This window comes from Microcebus murinus, chromosome 18, assembly GCF_040939455.1.
Source record: "Microcebus murinus isolate Inina chromosome 18, M.murinus_Inina_mat1.0, whole genome shotgun sequence".
Taxonomy (NCBI): domain Eukaryota; kingdom Metazoa; phylum Chordata; class Mammalia; order Primates; family Cheirogaleidae; genus Microcebus; species Microcebus murinus.
The window spans coordinates 49681668-49696216 of record NC_134121.1 but is presented as its reverse complement, the minus strand read 5'-3'; the positions used below and the strand labels follow the sequence as shown (position 1 = coordinate 49696216).

The window sequence follows — 14549 nt, the reverse complement described above, 5'->3', positions numbered from 1 at the left end:
GTTGAGTAATGCCTTATGTAGCTATAACTTTATGTTTGTCTGATATCCACACGTGGATCTGCAGTTTCCAAACCTCCCCCACCACTAGGGTTTTGCCACTTTTTTCCCCTGAAGTCTTATATACCCAGTGAAAACGGGGTTTGTGAAATGAACTGCCCAACCCTGCCACCTGGCTATGCAGTGCGTATTTAATGTAATTTAGCCAAAATCTACCTTTAAATAATTGATTCTTAGTAACAATGGTAAAGTAACAGCTGTAATATATTGATCATTTACTTTGTACCAGGGTGTATGCACTTTGTAGGTTGCTTTCACGTAATCTTCATATAAAGTACGTAGTTACATTATCCTCATTTTACAGATGGAGATTTTTTTATTTTTATTTTTTTTTGCTAATTGAAACTCAGAATGTTGAGGAATTTCTCAAGCTATTACTCTGGGACTTAAATAAGATTTGTCTGATTCCCAAGTACTCAGTACAAGTTACGTACCAGACACTGTTCCAGGCTGAGATAACTATAGTTAGGAACTAGTCAGACAAAATAACTGCCTTCATGAGTCATATAGTCTAGTGGAAAGGTAGACAATAACCAGATAAGTTAATTGTATATATTTTTAAATATATTATTCTATAATAGCATATGAATTTTACATATATATCATGTTAAATAGTGATAACTACTTAGAAAAACAGAGGCGGGGGATAAAAATGTTGTAGAATTGGGAGTTTGAAATGATTTGCAGGGAGGGTTGAAATTTTAGAAGGGATGGCCACAGAAGGACTCTCTTAGAAGACCTGAAGGAAGTTAAGAAAGCTGTGTAGATATCTGGGGAAAGAGTTTTTATGAAGGAGGAACAGCAAATACAAAGGCCCTGAGGTGGGAGTGGGCCTGGTATGTTCAAGGAAAAGCAAGGTAGCCAGTGGATCAAGAGTGACCCAGGAAAGAGGAGGAAGGCGAGAGAGTCAGAGGAGTTATGATGAGAGAGGCAGAGGCTGGGTGGGTGGGCGAGGGGTGTGTTTCCATGTGTGCGAAGATCAGACTGGAACTAAACCTTCTTCCTACCACCACACTAGCCTTTCTTAAGATGGAACCACAGACTTCCTGGGATATAGTTGGAAATTATTAAATTTTTTAATTTGCGTTTTGATCTAAAAATAAATTAACATGTACATATTGGGTCTTATCTGGATGACCATCGTAAAATCAGTCAGTACCATTCCTTTTATCTGTGTTTATGATGGCAGTATATCAGTACCAAGTGATCATCTTTAAGTGATAACTTTTATGTATTGTTTCTCAAACTGCTATGGGAATTCTCAAATTACAGCACTTGACCACACTGTGCTGTATTGTCTATCAATTAATCTTGAATAAATGGATGAGAGTAACCAAGAAAAGTTTTGAAGGAGTAGTAATAATGGAAAACTGGCACTGCCAGTTATAATGTTAAAGCATATTGTAAAGCCACCCAAATTAAGAGCATGATACCAAAGGAAGAAACACAGATGCATTTAAAGAGGCATATATGAGAACTAGCTGTATGACAAGGTGTCATTTTGAATCAGTCAATGATACTAAAATAATTGGTTTATAGTTTGCAGGGGAATTGGAGGTGCCAAATAGACTTCTGACTTACAACATATACCATGACTAAGAACATACTTGGGAAGATATATCTAATGAGAGAATACAAGAGAACTTTATAAGTAATAATTAAAGCAAAAAAAAAAAAAAAAAGAAAACAAAGACTGGTCTATTTGACCACATTAAAAAATATTTATAGGTTTAGAAATAAATAAAACTAAAAGGCAGCTGGGAAAAATACATTATTTAACACATATTAACTGCCATGTGAGTTGTATTTAACTCATACTAGTTTTGAGCCTGGGGACTCATGTAGCATATGTAAGTCACATGTCTCTTTACCTTGGGAGCCAAGAGAACTATTTTTCAAGTTGCATATAACTCGCAGAAATAATAAAAAATAAACTTTTCATTAAATTAAAAAGGACCATTTTATTTTTGAAGTTTTAATTCTGTTTTCACAATAAACCACTGTGGCCTAAAGGAAAAAAAAATTTTTCTAGAATTGCAGTCAGTGTGTTAAAAATACATATTAAATAAGTAGAAAAGGTAGAGAAATGGGCAGAGTGTGGAGAGTTCACAAGTTAAGCACAAGAACTTGGAATGGTTTTAAATGCCAACCTTCTGTAGTAATTGAGGAAATTCAGGCACCATAATACCATGATGTTATTTCCAATTGCTGGAATATTTTATTTTAGTGGTGATACCTAGGTTGGCAGGGTACAGAGAGATGGGCATGCAGAGGTGGTGGGAGTGTGACCACCACCTCTGCATGGTATGACCTTGCAGTATGACCTTCCTAGTTCGATACTTTGGGCCTGCTATAAACCCAGTAATATTTTGGGGAGTTTATTTTCAAGAAATTATCAGAAGCACACAAAAATGTATAAGCAAGGATTTCATCATGGCATTATTTTAACCCATTTCTGAACATCAAAATAGGTTCAGTTTTATACATATGCAATGTATAGAAAACATCAAGTCATTAAAAGGAACAGAGAAATGTATATGTATGCACAGAAGGAAAAGAGGCAAGAAGTAAATATAAAAACTCGAGGAATTTGATGGTACTCAATTTTTTTTTTTGAGATATTGTCTCCTTTGCCCAAGCTGCAGTGAGGTGGCATCTTCATAGCTCACTGCAACCTCAAAACTCATGGGCTTAGGCGATCCTCCTACCTCAGCCTTCCAAGTAACTGGGACTATAGGTGTGAACCACCACACCCAGCTAATTTTTAAATTTTTTGTAGAGAAGGGGTCTCACTTTGTTGTTTAGGCTGGTGTTGAACTCATGGCTTCAAGTGATCCTTCTGCCTTGGCCTCCCAAAGTGCCAGGATTACAAGCATGAGCTATTGCATCCAGGGGTTATTGACTAATTAGTAATGAATCTGTAAATGTCAAAATAGCTACCAAATAATTAACTCTTAGCAACTATTCTATAGGGAGGAAAATTCCACTTGCCTTCCTTTCTAGTTTTAGGAAGTTAAACTACAAACAGAAGTTTTTGAAAGACTATAAAGCCATTCTGGTTAAACTTCATTTATTCAGCAGACATTTATTGAACAATTACTATGAAAGCATTCTTTGAGCATTTTGCCCTAGTATTGAGAATATAGTGATCTTTGTCCTCATAGTTTTCCCAAACTGGAAATAGCTGTAATAGAAGCTTATTTATAAATGCACTTGGCCCAGATACTCCAGATTCTTTATTTTGTTTAAAATTCATATGAATTAAAGATTATCTTATTTTCAATATTCCTAACAAAAGGCAGCATTATGAATGGCATATTTTACATATGCTCTTTTGTATTTCTGATTGTCATTTTGGCTTTACATTTATAGGAAGAATATTAATTGTTTTTTTTTTTTTGAGACAGAGTCTCGCTTTCTTGCCTAGGCTAGAGTGAGTGCCGTGGTGTCAGCCTAGCTCACAGCAACCTCAAACTCCTGGGCTCAAGCGATCCTGCTGCCTCAGCCTCCCGCGTAGCTGAGACTACAAGCACGAGCCACCATGCCTGGCTGATTTTTATATTATATATATTAGTTGGCCAATTAATTTCTTTCTATTTTTATGGTAGAGACGGGGTCTCGCTCAGGCTGGTTTTGAACTCCTGACCTTGAGCAATCCGCCCGCCTCGGCCTCCCAGAGTGCTAGGATTACAGGCGTGAGCCACCGCGCCCGGCCTGTTTTTTAATTTGACCACAGAATGCAGGGGCTTAATAATGGTTTTCAATGAGCTGAATGAAAACAGGCCTCACTACCAACCAGGCAGGTCTTTTGGGTATGAGCATATGTCTGAATGTATCCTTGAGCTGTTGGCATCCCAGTGTCTTTTTGAAAATTAAAATGAATACATTCATCTGAAGTGTTGATTTATTTCAGTTCAAAGTAATACCAAGAGCGTGTAGGATTTCATAATCTTTTGCTGTTTTTGTAGGTACTCCACAGCAAGTGGTGACTCAGATCATCAGAGGGCAGCCTGTTTCCACTGCAATCTCTGCCTCTAACACAGTTTCCTCAACACCTGGGCAGAAAAGCATAACTTCAGCAGCATCTACTGCAAACCTACAGTCGTCACCCTCACAGTCCCCTCGCCCCCAGCAAGGACAGGTGAAGCTTACCATGGCACAACTCACTCAGTTAACACAAGGCCATGTAAGTAATGTAACTTTATTTTAATGTATTTATTTAAAGTATTTAAATGTAACTTTAGAGGCAGTCTTACTTATTCTTGCTGTAAGTTTAAAAACATACTCTTTTTTTAATTAAATAGAGATGGGCTTTCGCTCTTGTTCAGGCTGGTCTTAAACTCCTGACCTCAAGCGATCCTCCCACCTTGGCCTCTTAGAGTGTGCTAGGATTACAGGCTTGAGCCACTGTGCCCAGCCTAAAAACATAATTATTTTGATAAGTTTAAAAATGTACTGGTTTTAAAAAATGACTGTCTTCTTGACTTGGGTATAATGAACACGAACTATCAAGAGTCCTTAGTGAGTTATACCAAATGAGATAGATAACCCTTTTAGCCACCAAAATTTTTTTTTTTTTTTTTTTTTTGAGACAGAGTCTCGCTTTGTTGCCCAGGCTAGAGTGAGTGCCGTGGCGTCAGCCTAGCTCACAGCAACCTCAAACTCCTGGGCTCAAGGGATCCTTCTGTCTCAGCCTCCCAAGTAGCTGGGACTACAGGCATGAGCCACCATGCCCGGCTAATTTTTTCTATATATATTAGTTGGCCAATTAGTTTCTTTCTATTTATAGTAGAGACGGGGTCTCGCTCTTGCTCAGGCTGGTTTTGAACTCCTGACCTCGAGCAATCCACCCGCCTCGGCCTCCCAGAGAGCTAGGATTACAGGCGTGAGCCACCGCACCCGGCCCAAAATTTTATTAATTGGCCAATTGCCATGGAAAAATAAAATTTAAGTACATTAAGCTGCTGTATGCAAGAATAAATACTGTTACCAAGTCTTCCAATATTGAGGAATATATTGAATACAGTTCCCTTCAAAATTCCAAGAGGTTTTTTGTTTTTTTTGGTGGAACTTTCACAAGCTGACTTTTATAATTTATATGGAAGTGCAAAGGATCAACAATATCCATGATATTTTTAAAGAGCAGGAAGATTTTCCCTGTATGATAACCTAGTATCAAAACTTATTATAGGCCGGGCGCTGTGGCTCACGCCTGTAATCCTAGCTCTTGGGAGGCCGAGGCGGGCGGATTGCTCAAGGTCAGGAGTTCGAAACCAGCCTGAGCAAGAGCGAGACCCCGTCTCTACTATAAATAGAAAGAAATTAATTGGCCAACTGATATATATATAAAAAATTAGCCGGGCATGGTGGCGCATGCCTGTAGTCCCAGCTACCCAGGAGGCTGAGGCAGAAGGATCACTCGAGCCCAGGAGTTTGAGGTTGCTGTGAGCTAGGCTGACGCCACGGCACTCACTCTAGCCTGGGCAACAAAGCGAGACTCTGTCTCAAAAAAAAAAAAAAAAAAACTTATTATAATACTTCAGTAACTAATACAGTGAAGTACACAAAAATAGGCAGATAGACCAACAGAATAGAGTGCAGAACATGACCCCCACATGTGTGGACACTTGTTATAAGACAAAGGTTACATTCCAGATGATTGAGGAAAAGATAGACTTTTTAGTTTTCATAAATGGTGCTGGGACAACTGAATATATGTGGGAAACTGTGAAATTGGACCACTGCCTCACTTTATATATAAACTCAACTTTAGCACAAACACCATAGGTAATTTAGTACATACTGAAAAGAAACAAAATTCAGAATACCTGGGTTTCTTGTTTTATCACATCTTTAACTTGGGTAGGAGACTTGACTTTCTAACCTGAGTTTCTTAATTGGGAATAGGATTATAGTAATATTTTCTCTGCCTATTGTCACAAGTCCATTGTGAGAGTCAAATGAAGCAGTCTAAATGAATATGCTTTGAAGATTATAAAATATGAATATAAGATGATTTAAAATCAGAATTTTGTGGAGACAATGTTCATTCGCCTCAGTGCCCTTGTTTTATAGATTGAGAAATTGGAGGAATGATGTTGCTTGTAGATAGATACCAAACTGTCCAGTGGGAGAGTTTGAACTAGAACTCTGTATTGTTTGTGTTTTTTTCACTAAGCGACATAAATATTCTTATTTTACCTTACCTAAATTCCCGCTGGTGCCATTTCATAGATATTCAAATATACATTTTCATTATATTAAAGGATCTTTATAACATTAAAATGATTTAATGAAAACACTATACAAACTGGGCATGGTAGCACACACCTATAGTCCCAGCTACTCTGTAGGCTGAAGCAGGAAGATTGCTTGAAGCCAGCATTTGAGGCTGCAGGGCACTATGATCACACCTGTGAATGGCCCCTGTGCTCCACCTTGAGTGACATAGCAAAACCCTATCTCTATAAAAAATTAAAATGCTATACATACAGATTGATGTTTTATATCAGGTGACTGTTTTCATGTGTGCTTTTTCCACAGGGTGGCAATCAAGGTTTGACAGTAGTAATTCAAGGACAAGGTCAAACTACTGGACAGTTGCAGTTGATACCTCAAGGGGTGACTATACTCCCAGGCCCAGGACAGCAGCTAATGCAAGCTGCAATGCCCAATGGTACCGTTCAGCGATTCCTCTTTACTCCATTGGCAACAACAGCCGCAACAGCCAGCAGCACCACCACCACTGTTTCCACTACAGCAGCAGGTAGAGCTTTGGGTTTATCAGAAATGCTAGGTGTTATTACCGTACACTGTTGGGCTAACAGAAAGGTTAAAAGAATCAGTAATTCAAGACTGAACAAGAGCAAGACCCCATCTCTACAAAAAATAGAAAAATTAGCCAGGCGTGTTGGCTCACATCTGTAGTCCCAGCTACTTGGGAGATTGAGGCAGGAGGATCACTTGAGTCCAGGAGTTTGAGGTTGCAGTGAGCTATGGCAATGCTACTGCACTCTACTCTGGGTGACAGAGCAAGACCCTATCTCAAAAGAAAAGAAAAACAACGAATGCTATTGTTGGGAGGATATACCTCAAGCCAGTGTGCTTAACAATTGATATAGTCAGTCTCACAACATCTTGATGCTTTCATGCCTTATTCATACAGACTCCGTGTTACCACTACCTCTCTACCCACCCTCATTAAAAAAAGATATAGAAAGGGGGCAAAAACAATGGATATCCTGGTAATCACGCTCACACTTACTCCTTGCCAAGCCTTGTGGGTGCTGATTGAGTCATGGAGGCGATCTCAGGGAGGGCAGATAGATCCAGCTCATGACCTACGATTGAGAGCTGTGGGTCCAGAACCATTTTGTGAGCCTCCTACTGCAAGGCGTCACTAACTGCCACCACGCCGTAGGAGAAAAGTGAGGCTTGGCAATTAGTCTGGGCCAGAAGACCTGGCTGGTTTCCAGAGGCTGCACCTTGCTTTGGAAGACAGCCTTCTGGAGCGTTAGCAAACTGTACAGAGGACAGCCAAGAAGCAGGGATCAGGCTCTCCAATTTAGGAGAGTCCTACGCCAAGCATGTCTAAATGGAGCATTTTTAAGGCATAAATCTTCTATACAGAAATAAAGAATTCTGAACCGTAGAAAACCGCTTCACATTCTTCTTTAACCAGTCTTATGTTCTGGAGTAATAGAAATGGTTTGTCTTTCCCTTTCATAGGTACAGGTGAACAAAAACAGAGTAAATTATCACCCGTGACACAGGTGCAACAAGTCAAAGCGCTGCCAGCAGCTCAGTCATCAAGTGCGAGTCCTCCAGAAGCCCAGCCACAGACCACTCAACCTCCAGCTCAGCCCCCGCCCCAAACCCAGCCCCAGTCCCCAGCTCAGCCTGAAGTTCAGACTCAGCCTGAAGTTCAGACCCAAACAACTGTTTCATCCCACGTCCCTTCTGAAGCACAACCCACCCAAGCACAGTCATCCAAACCCCAAGTTGCAGCACAGTGCCAGCCTCAAAGTAATGTCCAAGGACAGTCTCCTGTTCGTGTCCAAAGTCCACCACAGACTCGAATACGTCCATCAACTCCATCCCAAGTGTCTCCTGGACAGCAATCCCAGGTTCAGACTACAACCTCACAACCGATTCCAATTCAGCCACATACATCTCTTCAGATACCTTCCCAAGGCCAGCCACAATCACAACCCCAGGTACAGTCTTCAACTCAAACTCTTTCATCAGGACAAACGTTAAATCAAGTTACTGTTTCATCCCCATCCTGTCCTCAGCTACAAATACAGCAGCCACAGCCCCAAGTCATTGCTGTGCCTCAGCTGCAACAACAAGTCCAGGTTCTCTCTCAGATCCAGTCACAGGTTGTGGCTCAGATACAGGCTCAGCAAGGTGGTGTGCCCCAGCAAATCAAACTCCAGTTACCTATTCAAATTCAGCAAAGCAGTGCTGTGCAAACTCACCAGATTCAGAATGTGGTTACAGTGCAGGCAGCCAGTGTGCAAGAGCAGTTGCAAAGGGTTCAGCAACTCAGGGATCAGCAGCAAAAGAAGAAACAGCACCAGATAGAAATTAAGCGTGAACACACCCTCCAAGCTTCTAATCAAAGTGAAATCATTCAGAAACAGGTAAAGTTATTAAGTAAAAGCAGCATGTTCAGTAGCTTGAATTATTGTGCTGTGCATTAGATTTAGTATTTGGTTGTGTTAGGTTTCCTAACTGAGACAAAGTCATTAATGTTTAAATTTAGAAGAAGCTCTGGATTGACCAGAAAATATTGAATGACTACTATGGTTTGGAACTCTTCATTGGACATATATATATAGTCAGTGCTTATTAGAAACTACCTGTATTTTGGGAGGACTAAGACGGGAAGCATGGAGTTATGAGTTTTACGTATCATTAATGTAGAACTTGAAGGTTTAACTAAGTTTTAAAGCCACTTCAGGCATCATAGCAATTCATTTGAAGTTGTCATTTCTTAGTTTGCATGTAGACTATGCAAATTATAGACAAATTAGACTCATTTGCATTTCTAGTCACACCTTTGTAAAAAAGTTTTCAATACATATTATTCTGTAGCCTAAATAAAAAGTGGCATCATGCAGTGACATCTTGCATTGGCATTTTAGTGAAGTAAGGTAATTTAGATGAGTTAGAATTCTACTAAAATCAAGTCACATATATAATTCCCTATAGCATTACTGGAGAAAACTTTCTCTTCATTTACGGTATGCTCCACTCAGCAGTAGGCTGGAGTTTGAGTGTGCATTTCCAAGTCAGACTTTCATTCAGTTCCTTCCTCTTCCATTCACAGTCCATGAAACTCACTTATCTCCCCTGAGCTATGTCTTCATTAAAACCCCTCTCTTTCCAGCCACACAAGATTATTGTAATGATTAAATGAGGTCATATTTATAGAAGCACTTTTTAAACAGCAACATGATTTTAAACATGTAATATTCCTGTAAAATTGGTGTCATATGTAATATGTTCAAATGCATTGTTACCCAGCTTTCAGTACTGTAGTCTATCAATTGAGAGTTATTACAGTATCTGTCTATGCCCTGATCTTTGTCTAAAGGGGGATGAGGCGCAGCTCTTTAAAATTAATGCCTGGGAGAACATGGCCTTTAGCGAACAACAGCCAGGTTAAAATTTCAACATAGTATTTACTATTTAATCTCCAACAAGTTGGTTAATTTTTTTATGTTTCAGTATCTCCTTTATAAAATCACCTCTATGGTTCAGTGTCTTTTTTGCAGAATAAATGAGGTAATGTCAAGTGATTAGCGCAACACGGTGCCCAACACGTGGTAAGCACCCAGGCCATCTTGTAGCTGCTAATTTTATTTGTATTATGATATAAAATTGTTAAAGGTTCTTTGAAAAACATATATATATGCTCAGATTTCTACTGTTGTTATCTGTATGCTAATTCGTGATCATTATAAAATACGTGCTTTTGAATTTGTTCTGTCCTGAAGGTGGTGATGAAGCATAATGCTGTAATAGAACATTTAAAACAGAAAAAGAGCATGACTCCAGCTGAAAGAGAAGAAAATCAAAGGTAGGGGAGACGGGGAGACACAGGGTCTCGTTGTCTATTCGTCTCTTCTCTTTAGCGTCCACTTGCACAGAGTTCTGAGTTTATATATTTTTTTACCTTGATTGAAGTTCATTAAATGAGAATACTTGGCACTAAGAGTTACTCAAAACTGGTTTGAATCACTTGGAAGCTTTCCAGTCACAGAAAGTCTTGTCTCATCCGTAGAGGTGTAGAAGAATCAGGTTTTGAGCCTGTCATAAACACCCAGTGTTACATAGGTGTGTGTTTTTCTCTAGAATGATTGTCTGTAACCAGGTGATGAAGTATATTTTGGATAAGATAGATAAAGAAGAAAAACAGGCCGCAAAAAAACGGAAGCGGGAAGAGAGCGTGGAGCAGAAGCGTAGCAAGCAGAACGCCACCAAGCTCTCGGCTCTGCTCTTCAAGCACAAAGAGCAGCTCAGAGCTGAGATCCTGAAGAAGCGGGCGCTACTGGACAAGGACCTGCAAATCGAGGTGCAGGTAAGAGGGCACTTCCTTTCCTTCTGTGTCCAGTTTACAGAATCCAAGGTTCTTCCTTTTTCCCTTGACTTTTTGGTTAAACTTAAAATTTTAGCTTGTTTTCTAGAATTTCCATTTGTGTATATAGTACAGAGACTGAAAAGCAATGGGACACAGGTCTTAAAACAAGACAGAGCTTTTATATCTAAATGTATAGTTACAATGTATTCTGTCAGCTAGCCACTTTGAGAGGTATTGATTAAATTGTTGTAGAACTCTGTTGGAAATGGCTTTTATTGTCTATGACATACTCCTGCCAAAAGTCATTTAGGAACCAAGTTTCATGAGAAAGGTAGACAGACTTCAAAATAATGTTGAAAGAATAAAAAAGTGTGCCCGTTAAATAAGACAGATTTCTTCCTTGTAACTGATTTCTGTAGACATCATTAATCTGCTTTCTTGGGAAATTTATTGAAAAATGAAAACACATGTGTTCATACATATTTACGCAATTGTTTTTTTCTTTTTTTTTTTTTTTGTTTGAGACAGAGTCTCACTCTGTTGCCCGGGGTAGAGTGCTGTGGCATCAGCCTAGCTCACAGCAACCTCAAACTCCTGAGCTCAAGTGATCCTTCTGCCTCAGCCTCCCGAGTAGCTAGGACTAGAGGCATGCACCACCATGCCCAACTAATTTTTTCTGTATATTTTTTTTAGTTGGCCAATTAATTTCTTTCTGTTTTTTTTTGTTTTGTTTTGTTTTGTTTTTTAGTAGATGGGATCTTGCTCTTGCACAGGCTCGTTTCGAACTCCTGACCTTGAGCAATCTGCCCGTCTTGGCCTCCCAGAGTGCTAGGATTACAGGCGTGAGCCACAGCGCCTTGGCCTATTTACATAACTTTTTAAAAGAGAAGTAAGCTATCTAAAACATCCCGTAAAGTGTCTTAAACAGTTTAAGAAGGTGAGAAATATCAAGAAAATATTAATTAGAAAAATAATCAACATTATATAACTCTGAAACATCAGAGATCTTCCTACTGAAGTCAGAAACCAGACAACAGTGCCAACAATCACCTTTGTTATTTAGCATCTCCTGAAGTTCTAGCTACTGTTATGCCAAGAAAAAGAAACAAGAGATAAAAATTTTAAGAAAGAAGACAAAATTGTTATTATATATGATATGATTATCATATCAGAGCCCCAAGAGAAAAATTATTAAAATTTATGAGAGAATTCAATAAGGTAGTCTGTTAAAAGATAAACATTAAGACTACAATCATTGTCAAAGTGTAACAAACTAAAGAGCCAGTTCACAGTAGCAACAGAAAATATATAAAATATTACCTTCTACCTTAAATTAAGATACATTTCAGATAGATCAAAAATTCAAATATGATAAAAGAAACTGGGCACAGTGGCTCACACCTGTAATCCTAGCACTCTGGAAAGCCGAGGTGGAAGGATCGTTTGAGCTCAGGAGTTCTAGACCAGCCTGAATAAGAGTGAGACCCCATCTCTACTAAAAATAGAAAAAATTAGCCCGGTGGTGGTGGTGTGCACTTGTAGTCCCAGCTACTCAGGATGCTGAAGCAGAGGATCTCTTTAGCCCAGGAATTTGAGGTTGCAGTGGGCTCCGATGACACCACTGTACTCTAGCCAGGATGACAGACTGAACTCCTGTCTCAAAAAAACAACAAAAGGACCCGCACAAAAAACACTAAAAGAAAACTTGATTATCATTTTTGTAATCTCGGAGTGGCGAAAACCATTCTTAAGCATTAACAAAATTTAAGTGCGACACCAAAAAATAGATTTGACAACATAGGAAGAAGAAAATTTGTATATTAAGAAAACAACCATCAACAATATTAAAAAACAGATAACAAGGCCGGGCGCTGTGGCTCACGCCTGTAATCCTAGCTCTTGGGAGGCCGAGGCGGGCGGATTGCTCAACGTCAGGAGTTCAAAACCAGCCTGAGCAAGAGCGAGACCCCGTCTCTACTATAAATAGAAAGAAATTAATTGGCCAACTGATATATATATATATAAAATTAGCCGGGCATGGTGGCGCATGCCTGTAGTCCCAGCTACTCGGGAGGCTGAGGCAGAAGGATCACTCAAGCCCAGGAGTTTGAGGTTGCTGTGAGCTAGGCTGACGCCATGGCACTCACTCTAGCCTGGACAACAAAGACAGACTCTGTCTCAAAAAAAAAAAAAACAAAAAAAAAAAACAGATAACAGGAAAAAAGTTTTTATGACATTTGTAGCAGAATTAGTAATCCTGAAATTCAAAGAGTTCTTAAGTCAGTAAGAAAAAGATGAACACTTTACTAGACAAATGTATAAGACACATAAACAAGCAGTTTTAATATTTAAAAATGCCAGTTCCCGGCCGGGCGCGGTGGCTCACACCTGTAATCCGAGCACTCTGGGAGGCCGAGGCAGGTGGATTGCTCAAGGCCAGGAGTTCGAAACCAGCCTGAGCGAGACCCCCCCCCATCTCTACTAAAAATAGAAAGAAATTAATTGACCAACTAAAAATATGTATATAAAAAATTAGCTGGGCATGGTGGCGCATGCCTGTAGTCCCAGCTACTTGGGAGGCTGAGGCAGAAGGATTGCTTGAGCCCAGGAGATTGAGGTTGCTATAAGCTAGGCTGACACCACGGCACTCACTCTAGCCTGGGCAACAAAGTGAGACTCTGTCTCAAAAAAAAAAAAAAAAAAACCAAATTGCCAGTTCCCAATAAACCTGTAAAAAGATACTTAACCTAATACACTATTTTTTTAGAGACAATACCCTTTCTCTAGAAACTGCCATTTTTTTCTATAGAACATTTCATCAATATGTATAAGTATAAAAAGACTGAAAAGGGGATACCGTTTGATCCGTTTATTTCACTTATAGAAATTCATCTAAAACAATTAGGCAAGATAAATGAACAAGGACATTTATTAAAGTGTTAATAATAACAGAAATTTGGAATCAGCCTTGAGTCCTGTGATGATGTAGGAAAAACCAAACTCTTGTGTCTCCTATATGTACTCTCACAACACAGGTCACTTCTAATACCAGATGTGAGGGATTTTTTTTACTATTCACCTGGAGATAGTGACAGATCCCACAGGTTGAGGGCTCAGTTGCACAGGACTGCCTCCCCCCGCTTTATATACCACTCACAAGCCCCAGGTGATTTTACCTGTGCTTCTGACCAACTGGCCACAAATCAAGATTGCTATAACCCCCTCCTCGTGGTTTTGATAATTTGCTAGAGCAACTCACAGAACTCAGGGAAACACTCAACATTTGCCTGCTTATTACAAAGGTTGCCAACACCAGATGGAAGAGATGCATGGGGCAAGGTACGTGAGAGGGGATGCAGAGCTTCCATGCCCTCTCTGGGCACCCTACCCTCCAGTGACCTCCAAGTGTTTAGCTATGTCCGGAAGCTCTCAGAACCCTGTCCTTTGGGGTTTTATGGAAGCTTTTTTTTTACACAGGCATGATTAATTTCATTTTGTGTGAATTCAGGTTGTCATTGTGTTGGTTGTCTTTCTTCACGTTTGTTTTCATTTTTTAGCATTCAAGTTTTGCAAGCTTATTTTTAGTGAGAGGAGTTTGTTTTTGTTTCCTCTCTTGAATCTCCGTGTAGCTTATTTAACCCTTAATTTCAAGCAGGGAGCCTGTTCTTATCACCCACCTCACACGCAGCATGTTTAGTCCTCTGTACCCTGCAGAAACTGTTACTGTTGTTTGGCTACCACTTCTTAGTTCTGAATCTGGAACCCAGCAGGCTTGCAGTGTTAGCCTGTTTGCACTTTTATGTCTCCTTGCCATTGAGATATTTGTATCTTATCCAAGCGTGACTTTGTCTTTTCAATTTTGTCTTTTTTATATTTTAGTATCATTGGTATATTCTTGAAGGGA

At 39.6% G+C, this 14549-nt stretch overlaps 1 protein-coding gene across 12 annotated transcripts in view; it reads left to right on the top strand.

The window, feature by feature from the left end:
- Window positions 1-14549, top strand: part of BPTF (bromodomain PHD finger transcription factor) — a 137636-nt gene that overhangs the window by 106523 nt on the left and 16564 nt on the right. For 8 of the 12 annotated variants that reach the window (XM_012747366.3, XM_012747364.3, XM_012747362.3 and 5 more), the window contains 5 exons: window positions 4026-4243; window positions 6601-6823; window positions 7786-8702; window positions 10062-10144; window positions 10420-10645. In XM_012747366.3, the coding sequence (XP_012602820.2) occupies window positions 4026-4243; window positions 6601-6823; window positions 7786-8702; window positions 10062-10144; window positions 10420-10645 (1667 nt within the window). The remainder of the gene's footprint in view (window positions 1-4025; window positions 4244-6600; window positions 6824-7785; window positions 8703-10061; window positions 10145-10419; window positions 10646-14549) is intronic. The other 4 variants (XM_075994689.1, XM_012747370.3, XM_012747368.3 and 1 more) reach the window with 1 other exon arrangement.